This window comes from Myotis davidii, unplaced genomic scaffold (assembly GCF_000327345.1).
Source record: "Myotis davidii unplaced genomic scaffold, ASM32734v1 scaffold330, whole genome shotgun sequence".
NCBI lineage: Eukaryota > Metazoa > Chordata > Mammalia > Chiroptera > Vespertilionidae > Myotis > Myotis davidii.
Window position 1 is genome coordinate 6,668,868 of NW_006283770.1, and position 18,621 is coordinate 6,687,488.

At 38.9% G+C, this 18,621-nt stretch overlaps 1 protein-coding gene across 2 annotated transcripts in view; it reads right to left on the bottom strand.

Moving 5' to 3' along the window:
• The window catches only part of NELL1 (neural EGFL like 1), a 687,144-nt gene that overhangs the window by 17,144 nt on the left and 651,379 nt on the right, over positions 1-18,621 (bottom strand). For both annotated transcript variants that reach the window (XM_006753968.2, XM_006753967.2), the window contains one exon: positions 5,042-5,235. In XM_006753968.2, the coding sequence (XP_006754031.1) occupies positions 5,042-5,235 (194 nt within the window). The remainder of the gene's footprint in view (positions 1-5,041; positions 5,236-18,621) is intronic.

Below are 18,621 nucleotides of genomic sequence, written 5' to 3' on the forward strand. Positions count from 1 at the left end.
AATGAATTATGAGGAAATACAAACAATTACAATATGTCAACAAATTGGAAAACCTGGAAAAATTTATAAATTTCTAGAAATATACCAATCTTTCAAAGATGAATCAGGAAGAACAAAAATCTGAAGAGAATGATAACTTTAATAAAATTAAATCCGTAATAAAAAAAACTCCCAACAAATAAAAGATCCAGACCACATGGCTTCACAGGTGAATTTTACCAAACAGTTAAAGAAGAATTAATACCTATTCTTCTCAAAGTATTCCAAAAAATTGAGATGGAAGGAAAACTACCAAGCTCATTTTACAAAGCTAGCATTATACAGATTAAAACACACACACACACACACACACACACACAACAACAACAAAAAAACACTACAAAAATTTTCAGAACAATATCCATGACAAACATAGATGCAAAAATCCTCAACAAAATATTAGCAAATCAAATTCAACAATAAATGAAAAAGATCATATACCATGATCAAGTAGGACTTATTCCTGGGATGTCAGCCAGGATCAATATCCACAAATTGATTAACATGATACAACACATAAATAAAATGAAGGATAAATATCATATGATCCCATCCATAGATGCAGAATTTAACATTTGACAGAATCCAATACCGATTTACGATGAAAACTCTTAGGAAAGTGGGAATAAACAGAATATAACTCAATGTAATAAACGCCATAAATGCCAAACACACAGCTATCATATTCAACGTGGAAAGCTAAAAGCTTTTTCTTTAAAGCTACGAACAAGAAAAGGGATATCTTTTATTTAACAAGATATTGGAAGTTCTAGCCATAGCAATCAGACAACAATAAAAATAAATAAAAGACATTCGAATTGAAAAGGAAAAAGTAAAACTGTCATTATTTGCAGATGACATGATATTATTTATAGAGAATCCCAAAGAATCCACACAAAGAAATATTAGAATAAATGGATTCAGTAAAATAGCAGGACACAAAATTAAAATTTGAAATCAGTTGCATTTATATGCACCAATAATCAACTATCAGAAAAAGACTTTAAGAAAACAATCCAATTTACAATTGTATCAAGAGAAATAAAATACCTAAGAACAAATTTAACCAAGGTGGTAAAAGACCTATACTTAGAAAATTATAAGACACTGAAGAAAGAAATTGAAAAAGAATAAAATAAGTGGAAGGATATACTATGCTTATGGATAGGAAGAATTAAAATGTCTACACTTCCCAAAGCAATACTGATTCAATAAAATCCCTGTCAAAATACTAATGCCATTTTTCACAAAAGTGGAACACATAATACTAAAAATTATATGGAGCCATAAAAAAAACCAATACTCAAAACAATCTTCAGAAAAAAAGGACAAAGTTGGAGGTATCACACCATTTGATATCAAACTACTACAAGTCTGTAGTAGTCAAAACAGAACAGGAAAGGCACAAAAAAAAAATGACCCATGGGTCAATGCTGAATAGAGAAGGCAGAAAATAAACCCATGCCTATATGATCAATAAATCTAAGAAAAAGGAAACAAGAATATACAATGGGGTAAAGCCAGTCTCTTCAATAAATGATGCTGAGAAAATGAACAGATACATGCAAAATAATAAAACTGGATCACTTCCTTATACTGTATACAAGAATAAACTCAAAGTGGACCAAAGACTTAAATGTAAGGCTCAAAACCATAAAATTCCTAAAAGAGAACATTGGCAGTACACTCTTTGACATTGCTCTTAGCAAAATTTTTTTGGATATGTTTCCTGGGGCAAGGGAAACAAAAGGAAAATAAACAAATAGGACTATATGAAACTAAAAAGTTTTACACAGCCAAGGATTCCATCAAACAACCTACTTAATGGACAAAGATATTTGCCAATATTTGCCATTTGCAACATGGATGGACTTAGAGGGTATTGTGCTATTAAATCAGACAGATAAAGACAAATAACATATTATTTTACTTATTGTGGAATAAAAAAACCCAATATAAATAAACTAAAAACAGATGGTTGTCTGATTGGAGGGAATTTGGAGGATAGATGAAATAGGAGAAGGGATTAAGAAATACAAATTGCCAGTTATAAAGATAATCACAGGGATTTAAAGTACAGCACAGGGAGCATCCTATATAATAAAAGGGTAATATGCAAATAGACCAAACAGCAGAACAACCAATCAATCAAAGTGTGATATGCTAATGATATGCTAAGGCTGCTCAACCATTGGCTATGATGTGCACTGACTACCAAGGGGCAAATGCTCCGACCAGTAGGTTAGCTTGCTGCTGGCGTCTGGCCAATTGGGACTGAGCGAGATGGACTGGACACATCCTGGAGCCTTCCTGCAGTCCCTTCCCAGCCCAATCGTGCACCGGTGGGGTCCCTCAGCCTGGCCTGTGCCCTCTCACAACCTGAGACCCCGCAGGAAATGTTGGAGAGCCAGTTTCAGCCCATCCTGCAGGCCCTCCCCTTGGGAGGGTGCCAGATATAGGGCTGGCAAGCGCTGATGCAGCAGCATGAGCCTCTCCTAATTGATGGGACTGATTGGGCTTGAGCAGGTTTGAGCCCACAGCAGGCCCAGTGGGCCCTGGATGAGCGGGTGAGGCAGGTGGGAGCTGCAGGCAGAATTGGACTGTGGGTTTCAGCCCTATCCCTGCAGGCCACTCAGAGGGACCCCACCCATGCATGAATTCGTGCACCAGGCCTCTAGTACTCAATAATAGTGTAATCACTATGTATGATGTCAGATGAGTTCTAGACTTACCAGGGCAATCACTTCATAAGTTATATAAATGTTTAATCACTATGTTATATACCTGAATCTAATATAGTATTGCATATAAACTGTAATTGAAAAAAAAATTAAAAAAATCATAATGGAACACCAACTATAAATAATGAAAACATACAAGAAGGGTCACAAATAAATTCTTTTTTGATGATTATTTATAGAATTTGATTTAAGGGTCTTTATTCATCTCATTAGATAAGACTTTTTTAATCCTCCACAACCTCCTGAAAGATATACTATTAATGAATAATAAATCCAACTAGAAAGAAAAAATATGTATGAAAAGAAATCTGCCTAGTACTTTATAAAGGAGACAGTGGCGATGGAGCTGGCATTATATTAACAAAATAAGATTAAAAATACTGTTTATCTCCTGTGGCAACTTCAGTCTAATTCTCTTAAGAGTTAAAAGGAGCTCTACAAGTGAAAATTAGAATAAATCAACTTAGGCTGGTTGGGTTGTTAGCACAGTTAATGAAGCTTTGGAAAACTTTAAATGATTGATAAGTCCCATGCTTTAGCATGGGCTTAAATAAAACAAAAACTGAAAAAGAAATGTTTTACCCTAATCAAGATTCAACTCAAATGTTTTGCCAATTCCAGGGCCTGGGGATCTACAGGGCGTCAAATAAAGATGGGGTCAGGTTGTGATCATCCTCTACAGTTTAGAAAAACAATATCTTTTAGAATAGATCTAGTATAGGAAATTTTCTATATTTTGCTTGCAGGGAGACCTAAGTGCCAATCTCTTCCATAAGCCCTACTCAGCTCGTCCAATGCACAACAAGCTTCTCTTCTCTTAAAAATGTTTTGCCTTTGAATCAGTGCCACATGGCTTAATATTTGTACTTAATAACTTGAAAACTTCTTAATGGAAAATGTCCCATACATTCATTAATTTAGTACTGCATTGGGAGTTTGAGCTCAGGCAAGTTGGATTGACTGATGGCTAATTGGTTTCACATATGCCAATTACATCACCATATCATCTGCAGAGTGTTATAGAACATAAGGCAAGATGGGAAAACTATGAAATTGGGGGCAAGCAAGTGGAATTCAAGTCCCAGCTTAAATATTTATATCTTGTGATATTTAGGACATATTATTTGCCCGGTGACTTAGAAACTCAGTTTCCTCATCTTTCAAAGTTGAGCTATATTAAACGTGATACTGTTTTTAAATTACAGATTGCTTGGAACATGGGAGGTGCTCCATAAGTGGGGGCAGTAGACCTAAGTTTGAATGTACTACACTAGGTTTATTAATAAGGGGAAAAATGGGTGTTGTGGGTAACGACCTAAAGACTTGATAATAGGTATAGCTCTCCTAAGTAGGTGTCCCAGGTCTCTTGGAGGTATGACCGATTAGAAAGCAGGTAAAAGAATTACAGCTTCTCAAGGTCTTTTTAAACTGTTTCTAGGGAGCAGTTGGAATTTCTCAGGAGACCAGCTCTGTGAGGCTACTCAGCAAGTAATTTCTTGTGGTTCCCATGCCCATTAAAGCCCAAGATTAAAGAGCCTCATCCCAAAAGACATAACTATGCAATGCAAGAGCTACAGCAAAGGAAACTGAATTGGCAAGATCAACAAAAACTGAAATAACGCACAAGTAAATCAAACACTTGATAGGCCCATTTTGCAAAAGCATAAAGCAGAACCAGTCGATGACAGAATTTTATTTCTATAAGCATTAAAGTCACTTCCAAACAACTTAAGGACTTCAAGGAGCAGCCTGGCGCTGAGAACAACAAAGAATGTATCATTTAAGAGGAGGCCTCCATATTATCATTATCATTTGTTCAGCATGGAGGTGGGGCCTGTCTCTGACCACTGGAGGCACGTCTCTGAGCCGTGCTTTTCTGGATAATGTCACCACAGAAGGGAGCAAGTTCATACGGGTGATCATTTCAGGCAAAGACTAGTTCTAATTAGCAAGTCTGTATAAGTGTGGGATGAGGGCCCATTAAAGCTCTCAGCCGACCAACATGAAAGGCACTGCAGGCCTTCAGTGGGAAGATTAACTGCCTTCTCGGCCCTGCAGCCCCTTCTCAAGCTCACACCTCACTTTTCCTTAAGAGCAGATATGCCTGCCACCCAGCATCATCATTAGCTGTTGGGTGGATTAGAAGAGGAGAAGCCTTTTCAGGAACCACAGGACGCCCCTGGGTCAAGAGGCTGGAGGAAGCGGTGGGGAGGAAGAGAAGAAAGTACCATCACAAGTTGTGCAGCATACATCGATCTTACCTTGCAGGAGCAGACAGAACACCTATCTTCTTTCAGGGTCCACACCTGCCCGTTATGCTTCACTCCTCCTCCGTGGGTGCAGTCACCAGAGCAGGAGGGCCCAGAGGGACAGAGGCAGTCAAAGCCTCCTGCCAGGTTGATACAGGCAGAATCGTTCCAGCAGGTATGGGTTCGTAAGGCACATTCATCAATGTCTGCAATAAAGAAAGCATAGAGCTTTTGAATCCAGCCAATTATTAGAAAATACTAATCACTTACAATAACATCAATATCATGACTGAGCATTTACCTTGTGCCAGGTACTGTGCCAAGCTGCTCACATGCATAATCTCATTTATGCTGCCAGGCAGCTTTGTGGTGGAGGATCTGTTCTTATCTCTATCTTGCAAATAATGGAGCTGAGGCTCATCACCGAAGTTAATTATCATGCCCACTATCATTTAGCTAATAAGTGGCAGGTCTGAGATTTAAACTTGCAATGATTGCACTCCAATTACTAAATCATCTGGTAGTAGCTCTGTACTAACTTTAGAATAGTCTCAAGAACTATACCATCCTTAACAGTGTAGATGCACCCTATGGAGAATTGGGTCTTTTAGCAAAGGTGTGAATAGATTGATTACAGCCGAGTAGGAACAAGTGGGTAATTAGGGAAACCCTGAACCAGGAGACTTCAAGCAGATCCTGGGGCCAAGGATGAAAGAAGAGGGAACAGTTCTTGGGAGGAGCTTTCCTAATCAAGCCTTGCCATCCTAATGGCCAGCAGCATGTTACCAAATGAGAAAACATCTCAGAGCTACGGTAGGGAATGGTGCAGATGGTGATGAAAGACACACAATTATTTTGCTTTTTTTTTCATTGATATCCAGGTATGGAAGGAAAACATAAATCCAGTCAGCCTTCCCCACATTCAAAGCTCAGGTGACCTTAACAATAATCCAGGGAGTTGTTCAGCCCCAGCGGGCAATCTATTACCTCACAAGGTAACCAATTCCATCACTGAATTACTCTTACAGATGTCTTCCTTAAATTGAAATGAATATATTAAGCAGTAGCTTCTACTTCTTGGTACTAGTTCTGAGACCATCCAAGGAAAGTCTTTTTCCTATTTATGACATTATTTATGCTGGTTGAAGACATTGGTCATTTGTCTATCAGAGTATTCTAATCCACTGATCAGTCTACTGTCATGCCCTTCAATTATCCTTCAAATGACAACATTGATTCCAACAAATTGTTGCCAAACGTTTGCTATGCATAAGATTCTTTGCATATAAGACATTGTCCTCATGAGACGATAAGGAGAAACACAAGTTAGAATAAGGACAATGTAAATTAACTTATTCTACATCCCAAATTTCATATTAAATATGTATAAGATTGCAAGGACTTTATTATGGGCTAAATTAAAAAAAATGTCATTGGTGTTAGGGTCACCAAAGGAGGGACACTCAAAGCCAAAGTGGTAAGGGGTTATAAATGTATTAGGTCATCTGGATAGCAGATGGGCTGAGCACCAAAATGGCACCAGCCCCAAAAGATAGGAAGTCAGAGGTTTTAAAAGTTCTCTAGACTGGCTTTTTCTGGGCAGAGAATTCTCTGTGCAAGTCCAGATTCTGGAAACTCCAGAGGTGAGAGATTACGGTCTTAGCAAGTGAAATGTGGTCTAAGCAAGTGGAATATCCCTTGTGAAGTGGCCTAAAGGTCAGTTCCCAGGGGAGAGGGTATCAATTCAATTATTTGATCAGACCTAACAGTTGGCATTTTCCCCTAAAGTGCTCAAAGCAATAAAATGCTCAAAAGCATCAAATAAATTTAGCCGCTACCACTTTTTATATATTGCTTCAAAGTATTTCAAAACCTTTTTTCTCATGAATTATGCCATATAATTAATTGCAAGATGAAAGAGCTATTCACATGATACAAAAGAAGAAACGAAAGTGCAGAGATGGCTAACAGGTCACACAGCTAGCACACGTCAGAGCAAGGATTGTGTCCTGGAGCTTCGATAGGTGCACTAGAGTTCTTCCCACTGTGCCATGTCAACTCAAGATCCAAAAGTCTGTGCCACCTTCCAGTATACTATAATATTTTCTGGGTTGTCTACTTTAAATGATTTACCCTCTGGACACTGCAACTCATTTTCAAGCATAAGAGCTTCTGTGAATCTTCTTCAGTATTTTTAGTTAAAATTTTGAGAATGATACAATTAGTAAAAGTTTGCCAGATTTTGAAACTACTGTAACTTAAAAATAACGAGAGAGACATGACCTATCTTTTCTGCCTGAAGGCAGGCACTGTATTGGTATAATACTTGGCTTTACAGCACAGGTACAAAGTAGAAGATGTTAAGAAATTCCAATAATATTTCTAGAAGCTAATTCATTCTGAGGTTTAGTTTTTTATTTTGTCCCACCAACTGCAGCCTCAGTCAAGACATTTAGTTGATGAATAATGATTTCTTCTTTGAAAACTGTGGAGATGATCCCAAATTAAGATGCCTAGATTCCAGGTTAACTATAATCAGACCGCAATTACTCCTCATTGTTCCTGGTCATGCCCACGTCATTGCCAAAGCATTTTACTAGATGATGTTCCTGCCTAAAACCTCTCTCATCTTCCACTACTCCAAATCCTCCTAATTAAAAGTGTGGGAGTCATATTTTAAAGTAATATCTTTCATTTAATTGAGTGTATACTATAAATATTTTCGTACAAGTCATTTGACATGTCACACCATGTGTTCTTGATCATTTTATTGAGCCTCTTTGACCCCCATTTATCTCTTGTATAAAACCATATCCACTTAATCTAAGGTTGTTTGAAAATAAAAATGTAGATAACATAATAAAGTCTGACTAAATCTTTGGATTTGATTTATTAAATATAAATATTTTAGACAAAATTCATACCCCACCTCCTCAGCTAAGTATCTCACAATATGAAGCAAATTCATATTAACCATTCACATCCGAATTCCCACTGTAATGGCATTAAGTGGAAAAATACTAAAGTGATCCATTTGCATTATTCTGACTCCCCAGTTTTTGCTGAAAGAAACAATTAAATTATTCAATCTTATACTTCTCTCATCATATTTATAGTTGAGTTTATATGGTTAGGAGATATAGATAGAGAATAAATTGATAGCTAGACCAATGGCTCATTACATACATAATCATAACAAATAAAATTTAGATTTTCTCAAACTCTGTGTTTGCTCAGATCAACATTCTTATCACCGGGATATTTCATTAGCCTCCTTTCTGGTCTCCCTGACTTTAGTCACTTCTAACTCTTATTCTTGGAGTTTCAATTGTGGGCCCAATCAAAAGAATTTAGGGAACCTTGAAAAAGTACTGGTGGACAGTTCCCACTACTACAGAATGATTTAACTGGTATAAAGTAGCATGCAGACATCTTGGCTCTGTTCAGCCAGATGAGGATCATTGCTCTAAACACTTTCCACATGGGAGTGGTGTTTGCTCTAAAAGCAAATGTGTCCGTGTCACTCCTTTGCTGAACACCTCTCAGTGGTTCTCTGGTAGAATAAAAGGTTCAAACTCCTAGCAAATCCTATAAGCCCCAATCTTACATTTTAACAGTTACCTTCTACCTTTCTCCCTTTCCACTCGAAAGCCATAAGTGATACACAGACCATGTTGTTTCCTCAGTCTCTGACTTAGAACATGCCTTTTCTTATTTGAGTACTCCCCCTTTTCCTAACTCTACTTTTTCTCAGCCCATTTGCAATGGGGTGGAATATAAGTAATTCATTGAAAAGGTAAGCACTCCCCTTCCTGTGCTATCTTAACTGCCATGTATTCATCAAAATTGTGATCAGATATCACCACCCCTCATTCTGCAAGACAGTCACTATTCACATTTTGCTTCCTCTGTACTTCATATACCGTGATGTTCCTGCATTTATCTCTCAGGAGTAACATGTTTAATATACCCACCTCCCTAGATAACTAGTAAGCTCAATGAGTGCGGAGACTAAATATTTTTGTTTTTCTCTCCTCAGTGCCAACTACAATGTAATATACTGAGGATGTTTGATGTATTTATTTAAATTACTTAAATTCAGGAAATTTATAGGCTGACACTATTATAGAGCCTACTTTGCCAAAATTCATTCTCTGGGTTATTCACTAAGCCTAAGACATAACCACAACCCTCTTCTTTAGGGAATACATTTAATTGCGAAGTTTTTGTGTGGAAAAGTCCTTGGGTTTGGTTCAAAGTATGATAAACACAGCAAAATAGGAACACACTCAAATAGCAAGGCAACTTACCCTCCTCTCTCCCATCCCAGTTTCTTGTCAAATGTTTAAATATAAATACAGAGTAAGGCCCATTAACAAATCACTACATAAATTGTCTGGGAGAGTAATTTCAACAGATCCACAAACAGTGGCTACAGAAGGATATTTAATTTATGGTGTCCTCTAAAATCTCTGAAGTGGCATTTAATGCCCAACTATAGTATGCTTTCTCAACATTTTGCATCACAAAGTTGCACACATATTGGCAGTGTTTTCCTCTCATAAATTAAGACACCTGAGCATAAAGATGAACACACCTAGTGTGAGCACTAAAAACAAAGTGCAAAACCTGGATTTGCCTTTGTCGTTCCAGAATCAAAGGATTTCAGACTTGAATATAAGACCACATTGCCTACAGAGCGCCATGTAATTGCTGTACTTATGACACAGAAATCTCATTCTGCTTCCATGCAATTTAACAGATTTATGGAAAGCCAGATGTTAGCAATTATGGAAACCGACATTATTCATATTCTGGGTAATACAGACCTGTTTGCTCTGCACAAAACTAACTTAATCTATTATACATGTCCCAAGGCATCCAAATGGAGGAGGCACCCTATTTACATATAGCAACTGTTCTCTGCTGAGCAAACACAAAGACATTCACCCATGATATTTACCCACATCATCAGACCAATGACAAATGGGTGATGAAACAAAAATCAGGCAAGATATTCCACACTCAAATCTATAATCATTAAAGTATACTTGTTTTTTTTTTCTTATTGTAAGTCATGGCTTTCTGTAATTTTCTTCTTTTTCACTTTGTATATTCACTATTTAAATGGTCCATGCTCAGATAAAGTTTTTTTTCCAATAAAATTCCACTGTTAAGCTTACATTAGAGTTAATTTTCTTGCATTGACATTTTCACAATTTCTGAAAGCTATCATTGCACTCAATTTTGCTTTTAAAAAAGTCTGCTTGTGCCTAAGACTAGTCGATCTGCTTTATTCTTTAATTTGAGGTTCTTAGATTACTTGAGCGTGTACGAAAATACAATTCAGAGCTATTTATACCAGCAGCAGGTAAACCAAGCGCAGCCTAACCCCAAACAATCTTCCCACCCTTCTAGAAAAAAAAAAGTGGCTTTGCAGAAGTTTGAATAACATAACAACTGTAATGGTACCTGCCTCAGGAGCTGAAACTTCTACAAGTTCATTTCAGAGATCCAGGGAAACATTTGTCCTCCAAGTGGTTTGGTAGTGGTTAGGTCAAAGGAGAGAACTTTTTTATTACCCCCTTTCCTTTCTCTTGAGAACTTTTCACAACAAATCTAGTTTTACTTTCAAACTCAAAACAGGTGATGTGTCAGAAAACAAAATTGAACTTGGGGTTTGACTATACAGCTGTGTGTTCTGACTTGGAAAGTATCATCAGACATTAGTAGCTTAGAAATGAGCACAGAGCTGGGAGGCTTTGAAATGATAAATAAGACAGAGCACAGAGGCCTCTCCCACAGTTAAAGCAGAATCAGTACTGTTTCCTTTACTGGCAGAGAGAAAATTACAGAAAAAAATATATACAGGCTGCACATGAGCAAAGTTAAGTGAAAGAAACAGTAGAGAAATCTGAAGGTCTGACGGGGCTTGCAAAATGCAAGGCTGATGAAATTTCAAGCTCCAGAGTATGTATCAGGTCAGAACAAGAGAGGTGATAGCTGAGCTCTATGTGTGCTAGTCTTACCCCACTTGAATGTCTTACAAGCCTTTTAGAGAGCCTTTTAGAGAACAGACTATTAGGAGTGGGCTGACACACTTTGGATACATCAGAAGAGACTTACCAGCAAAGTGAGGGGCAAACTCATCTTGCTTTAATGACACAGAGGAGTTCTGCCTGAAAAGGCGAAGCCTGAAAGATTAGTGAACTACAGCTTCGTCTACTTGAGATGCTATTATGTATCTCTCAGGAGGAAGGTCCAATGCCCCTCCGGTGTTGACTCTACAGTCACTGCCCCTAGTCTCTCTGGAGTAGGAAGGAACCCTGTCCTGTGGCCTTCCTCTTATTGCCCAGTGTGTAATTTTGTTATTCTCCAGTGAGTCATCCCCTTTTCCTTTAACTAAGTAGACTTTCTTGGGCAAAGAAAAAAGAAAACACCTTGCTTAGGCTCACTCTTTTTTAAATATATATTTTTGTTGATTTCAGAGAGGAAGGGAAAGGGAGAGAGAAATAGAAACATCAACAATGAGAATCATTGATCAACTGCCTCCTGCATGCCCCCGCCCCCGATTGAGGATGGAGCCCGAAACCCAGGCATGTGCCCTGACTGGGAATCAAACCATAACAACCTGGTTCATAGGTTGATGTTTAACTACTGAGCCACACTGGCCAGGCTTGGGCTCACTCTTACCTGATCCACTCCCTAGATGCAGGTCTTATTTCCAGTGTCTACAACTAGCAGCTACCCACATGGATGCATCTATCCTCTCCTAAGTGTTTGTGACCCTCTCTTCAAAGCCCAAATACTGAAGGTTCTCATGACCATTAGTTTGCACAGTCAGCACCCCTCACTTAACAGATATTGTTATTAATTATTTCAGCCTAAGAGCTGGCTTCTTGACCCTTCCAGGATATAATACTGCCCTATTTATCCTCTTATTTCTTCATTCATCCAGTCACTAGTAACCAATCACCAGTCAATTAACTAATTACACATATATTTATTAAACATCTACTCTGTCTCAGACATTGTGCTATGGACTGGGGATAAAATGGGCAAAGGATACAGACATGGTCCTTTAAGTATGGACCAGATAGTCTTCTCCCATTTTTTAGGTTAGTAACATTTCCTAAGGTTCCATCTCTGGTTTTGGGTTCATTTCTCCTCAGTGGAGGCAGTATTACATACCAATTCAAAAGTTAGGGTTTGGAACCCAGCGGTTATGGGTGCCAGTTAATGTGACCTATTGTTCCAGTTTTTCTGGGACTGTGGCAGGTGGGGGGGGGTCTTAGGGTTTGGAAACCAGCAGCTATGGGTGCCAGTTAGTGACCTGCTGTTCCAGTTTTCCTGGGACTGTGGCAGGTGGGGGGTGTCCCTGAGATAGATGACTTTCACAGCTAAAATCAGACAAAGGGGACAAATGAGTCAACTGCATCAGTCCTATCCCTTCAACTTACTGTTTGTATGACCATGGAAAACTTGCCTAATATCTCTAAGCATTGGTCCTATTGTCTGAAAAATGTTGATAAAAATCCCCTCTGGGATAATACGGTAATTTCAGTAAGTACATGCTTATCTTACAATAATGGCTCAAAACTGATTAGCTGCTGTTCTTGTTCTTGTTTGTATGGTCTGTATACTTTCCCTCTCATAGAAATCACTCATCTCATGAATGCCAAGGTCGCATCTCTTCAGGATATCTTCAAACCTGCACCATTAGCCCTGAGCTCTGTGTATGCAGCCAACCCCACCACTGCCTGCTAACTGGGGATTGCCACTTGGATTCTGAATTCCCACACAAATTTCCAAGGATTTGATCGGTACTTTGAATAGCCTGACCCAAGAATGCTGACACTCCACCTCTCTCATGAGCCTCAGTCAGTAGACCTGGGCTCATATTACGTGACTCATATTCAAAGAATATAGTTTGCTGACCCTCCATGAACTTGCCTTGGTCACTGACTACATTTTACTTGTAGGCTGTACACATTCAGGTGTTTTACTGCAGATGGAGAAAACAGTTTCTTCTAGGCAGGAAAATGAGAGGGAAATAAAAGCAGAGCAGCCTTCGGAACTAACCATTGGTCTACTTTCTGCCATGAACAAATCATGTTTAAGTGATAAAAATTTGTTGAAAATCAATTCAATTCTGACCAAGGAGAGAATAAATTTTTTAAAAATCTATAAATATAGAAATACTTGGTATCCAAAGAGAATTTTACTGCATAGAGGCTACAGTATTGATGCCAATGATTTTAGATTTATTCATTTTTATAGCTGCTGATAGGTGGGAGGGGGGTAATATTATTACTGCATCTGTATCACAGAGAAGTAGAACAGATATGTTTTTATAAACTAATCAATGCCTAACCCTGGGCCATATGCATTCTGTTGTTATATTCATTGTGTTGTTAATCTCTTTAACAAAATGTCACCCTCAACTGAAAAGAATTATACCTCTTACTTTTATTTTGTTATTATATATCTTTATGTTGCCTTGTGTACTTAGCTGTGAACATTCTTTTCTATTTTTCTTATTCATTCAAAAGTAATATTCTGGTTTATTTATCTTTGTGTCCCCACCACATTTTTTTTAAGAGAGAGAGAGTGGAAGGGAGGGGTAGAGACAGAGAGAAACATCAATGTGAGAGAGACATCAATAGGTTGCCTCCTACACATGCCACCAACCAGGACTGGTGATCAAGCCTACAGCCAAGGTACATGCCCTTGACTGGAATCAAACCCAGGACCTTTCTGTCTACAGGGTGATGCTCTGTCCACTGAGTCAAACCAGCTCGGGCTCACCATTCCTTTTACAGTGTATTTTACCTACTAAGAAATGGGCAAACATGTATTGAATTCGAATCTGGTTGAGTTGTGATTTAAGAAGGAACCCTGTCCTTTGGATCCTCAGTGTTTTCTTTACACAAGTACTTCCCACCTTTGCAGGACTGAGCTAGAACAGGAGTGGTGACAGATGAAAAGCAGGGTAGAGGTGAATGGCAGAATCCAGCTTCAGGATAACAAAGAGCTTTCTGAGAATTAAATAGCCTTCTCGGACATTCCATATTAATGGAAACATCCCCAGTCTCTCTTAGTGAGTATTTGCCAGCAGATGCTAAAGAGAGAAAGCCCGGCATGGAACAGCGTGGTTTCCTGGTCTGCACTGCAATGTGGTTAGCAGAATCCTTAGTGATAAATATGCATGGGGAGTCCAGCCAGGGGGAAACCAGAACTAACTCTGGTGTTTTTTTAAATACATTTTTATTTATTTCAGAGAAGAAGGGAAAGATGGAGAGAGATAGAAACATCAATGATGAGAGAGAATCACTGATCGGATGCCTCCTTCATGCCCCCTACTGGGGATCGAGCTCACAACCCAGGCATGTGCCTTTGACCAGAATCAAACCCTTCAGTCCACAGGCCGATGCTCAATCCATTGAGCCAAACCAGCTAGGGCAGAACTAACTCTGTTTTGACAAATCATTCCCTCAAGCAAGTTGTCAGATGAGAAATAATTTCTTCTCTCTCCCACACCCAGGAGGAAAGGTTTTAGGCACACAGAGGTCACCAAGGAATTTCATTTACTACCAGAAACACCCTGCAACCTATGCAGAAAGCAAAGGTGGAAAAACACTGTCAGAGACGCAATTTTAAAATCATGTTTCAATGAAAATAACAAGAGGGTCACATTACAACCCCCAAGAATTCAAAGACCTTCCATGGCTATTATTTATTGTTTCTTTTCACCACTTCATTTTGGCCCCTGACTTCCAGGAAGTGACAAACCTCTTCCAGAAACTATTCCCGGGTAAGGAGAGTTATAGCATTGATCAAGAACAATAATTGGGACTCCCACAGCCAAGAAGGACAGTCCCTACAGAGAAGACCGAGGAGCTACAAATAAATCTTAATGGGAATCTCATTATCTCAAAGATTTTTTAGCAGGAAAATGACCCAGTTTGAGTTGCTACAAGGTCATGTATCTAGGGATTGGCAGAAACTTATATTGGAACCCATATTTTACTTATATGTATCCCCACTAATGGCTTTAGTAAGTCATATCACAATTTCTCAGCTGTGTGGCAAAAGAAAATTCAGACTGCACTGTTCTTCAAGTTTATGCATCTATAAAATGGGAGATCATAACAAATAGCTGTTATGAGAACTATAGGACAAATTGTTAGCACATACTAGTTTTTTAATGATGATCACAGTCAATAGCTGGCTAATTTTAATGGCTTCCCTTTTATTTTTTTAAGAAAGGCATTTCAAGCAAAAGGAATCAGAGAACAAATTTGCACAGGTATACAGAAAATCACATCAATACAAGCAGAAGGTAGGAAATTTTGTCGGAAACACTACTATATCTATAGAGCTATATTTTATACTAAAAATAGCTTCACACACACATATATATAAAAGTACCAACATGTTTTCACAACAAAATAAATGTTTCAACAATGTTGAGAAACACTAATATTATGAAATAGGATTCACAACTTTCAACTCATCCTAGAATATAGGGATCTTTATAACCTGGTCTCTATTTCCATATTCAGGGTTCTTTTTTGTCGCTCCCCACCCACAACATATCAGGAACTTCATCTCCACTGAAGTCTCACCATCCCTGGGGCACATTCTGATTTCCTTCCTGACTCTGTTCAATCCGAGTGCTATTCCTGCCTGAAATGCTTACTTTAATGCCTGCTTTTCCTTCTCCTCCAATAGACTCAGTGAAAATATATTTTCTGCGAAAGAGTCTCAGACACATTGCCATCCCCACAGGCCCCAACCCCAAGAGGAGTTAGTCACTTTTTTCTTTTTCTTTTTTTTTCTTCTTTTTTTTTAAAATATATTTTATTGATTTTTTACAGAGAGGAAGGGAGAGAGATAGAAAGTTAGAAACATCGATGAGAGAGAGACATCGATCAGCTGCCTCCCGCACACCTCCTACTGGGGATGTGCCCGCAACCCAGGTACATGCCCTTCACCAGAATCGAACCTGGGACCTTTCAGTCTGCAGGCCGACGCTCTATCCCCTGAGCCAAACCGGTTTCGGCTAGTCACTTTTTTCTTAAAGTCTTTTAGTTTTATTTATTTTATGTACCTAGCTACTCTACAGCTCCACCTGCCCTACCTCCTCTCGCCCCATTCTAGACTGGAATGATATTCTTCTCTGTGTGCCTTAGGCTCCCACATTGATGAGCACAGACCAGAACCTCTCAAGAAATGCTCGCTGAACAAGTGAACGATGACTTTATGCTCAGAGTGCTTTGTTTGGTCTGAGTTCCGCAGGTTAAAATCCCCTACTCATAAACCCACAGGTAAATATTTCAGAGCAACATGAGTAACCTCAACTAAAACAAACAAACCAATATTCATTTCAAAGATGTTGTAGATGCTGATCTTTGAGTTGCTGCAGAGACAGGGTTTTGGTTCTCAGACACTCAAGCCAGACATCTCTCTAATGAAATACTTGCTCTCATTGTGCTTCAAGGAGGCAGGAGGCTGACAACTACATGGAATTCATTACCAAGAAGCTCTCAGAAACAAGAAAGCAGGTAACTCTCCCTTAAGACCGAATTGTAGATCCCTAGGTGGAAAACACAGAGAAATTAGGTCAGAGTTGTGACTGGAAACACAGAATCTGGATCCTGATATTTCAATAGTAGTTTCTGCATCATTGGGGTCAGTGTCATTCTGAGATCCCAGTGACAATTGGTTCTGCTTCCTCCAAAAGATGCATATACATACATATACAGGGCATTCATGGACACCTCTGAAGGCTTTTAAATACCCCAAGTAAGTGGTTTTCAAATTTGAGTCCACAACAGAATCAGCTGAAGGGGGCTTGTGAAAAAAACAACAACCAACCAACTAACCAACCAACAAACAAACATCTCCAAGCCTGACCCTCAGATTTGCTGATTCAGTAGGTCTGGGGTGGGGTAGAGAATGTCCATTTCTAACAACTTCCCAAGGGAGGCTGATGCTGAGGGTCTGAGAATCACACTTGGAGAATTACTGCCCTAACCTCCACAGAACACTGAGTTCATGGGCACTAATGTTCAGACAACTATTTTTTTTCTTAGGAATACCCTACTCATTCTGTTGTAACTGCCAACTGCTCAGGGGAAAAAAATTAAAGAATAAAGTCATTTAAAACCTATAAATAAGGTTTTACAGGGTAAACGCTTCAAGACACTGTGCAGAAAAAAAAAATCAATGTGCTACTATTGTTGCTTAATCTTTCCAAAAATGTCAAGTTCATAGTGAAAAGGAGGCCTTAAAGCAAACCATAACCACAATGCAAAGAACCTTTTAGGGAAAAATGTCAGTCATTTCCTGTGTATCAGCCACATTATTCCTCTAGTGTGCAGTCCACCCCTCCAATAAAGCCTTCCTACAGCGCCCATCTCTTCTTGCTTCCTTTTCCCAGAACTCCCACTGGGCCTGTTCCCACAATACAAAACTGTCATGAGTCCCCCTTATGCCCCTAGAGTCTGAATAAGCAACTGGCTTCCAATTACTGCGTCTGAGTTGCCGTGGCCTGAAATATAACATTACCAAGTCTCCACTTACCACAATGAAAAGGAGAGCAGTCGTCAAAATATTATTAAATAATTAGAGGGTAGGCTGGCAAATGAAAAGGAGACAAAATATCTATTCAAAAGAGAATCACGTTAGTCAAAAACATAGGGACTGACACCATTTAGCTTAGAGACAAAGCGGCTATTCATACCGAAAAAGCCTTTAGAAAAATCACTCAGTACAGTATGGTAGAGTTGAGTGGATTACATTTTTTAATAATTACAGCAAAAATGAAAGTAATAGATAAAAATTCCCATGTTAATAAGTTCCTTACACCAAAATGAAATGGTATTGTAAAAATTGCTGGCAATGAAAGGACAAGTAGTGTGCTTAATAACTTTTTGTTGCAGAAAAGCACACGCAAAACGTCTTTTGAACAGCTCATAATTCCATAATACTGAACAAAGAAGGTTTCCTAGAAATCCCTAGAGTAGGCTCTATTCATTCATAAGTTTTCAGTTAGTGTGTATTGTAGAGTGCCAAGTCCAAAAGGTGCCCGCCAGAAAAAAAGGGTTTTTTAAGCCCAATAAATTGGGACACTAACAATGCACCATAAAGGCTCTGAAACTGCAGTTAATAAACTAGCTAAATTCCATTAATTTAGAATATCCCACCTATATTTCCTCATAGAACCCATTGTTGAAAAATACCCCAGCATTAGTGTCCTAAGATCCAGAGCTTAATAAGTGCTCTGTTGGAGTCACTGCCCCAGCTGGGCTTTTACCACTGATGCCGACTATAAGCAAAGAACAGGCTTCAATTAGTCAAAATCACTCTGTTGTTGCTCTCTCTCTGCCAAGCAGAAACCAGACTCCACTCAAAAATACGTGGCCTGCAGTGCAGAGCTGTGCTTCTTAGTTCCCTGCAGCTGGGGACAGGAGGCAGTGACCACTCAGACCTCAGCTGCGAAGCACAGGTGAGCTAGCTTCCTCACCTGCCTGCCAGGTATGCCTGTCTTTTTGACTCATAAGCTTTTGATCCCCATGATGGTGACT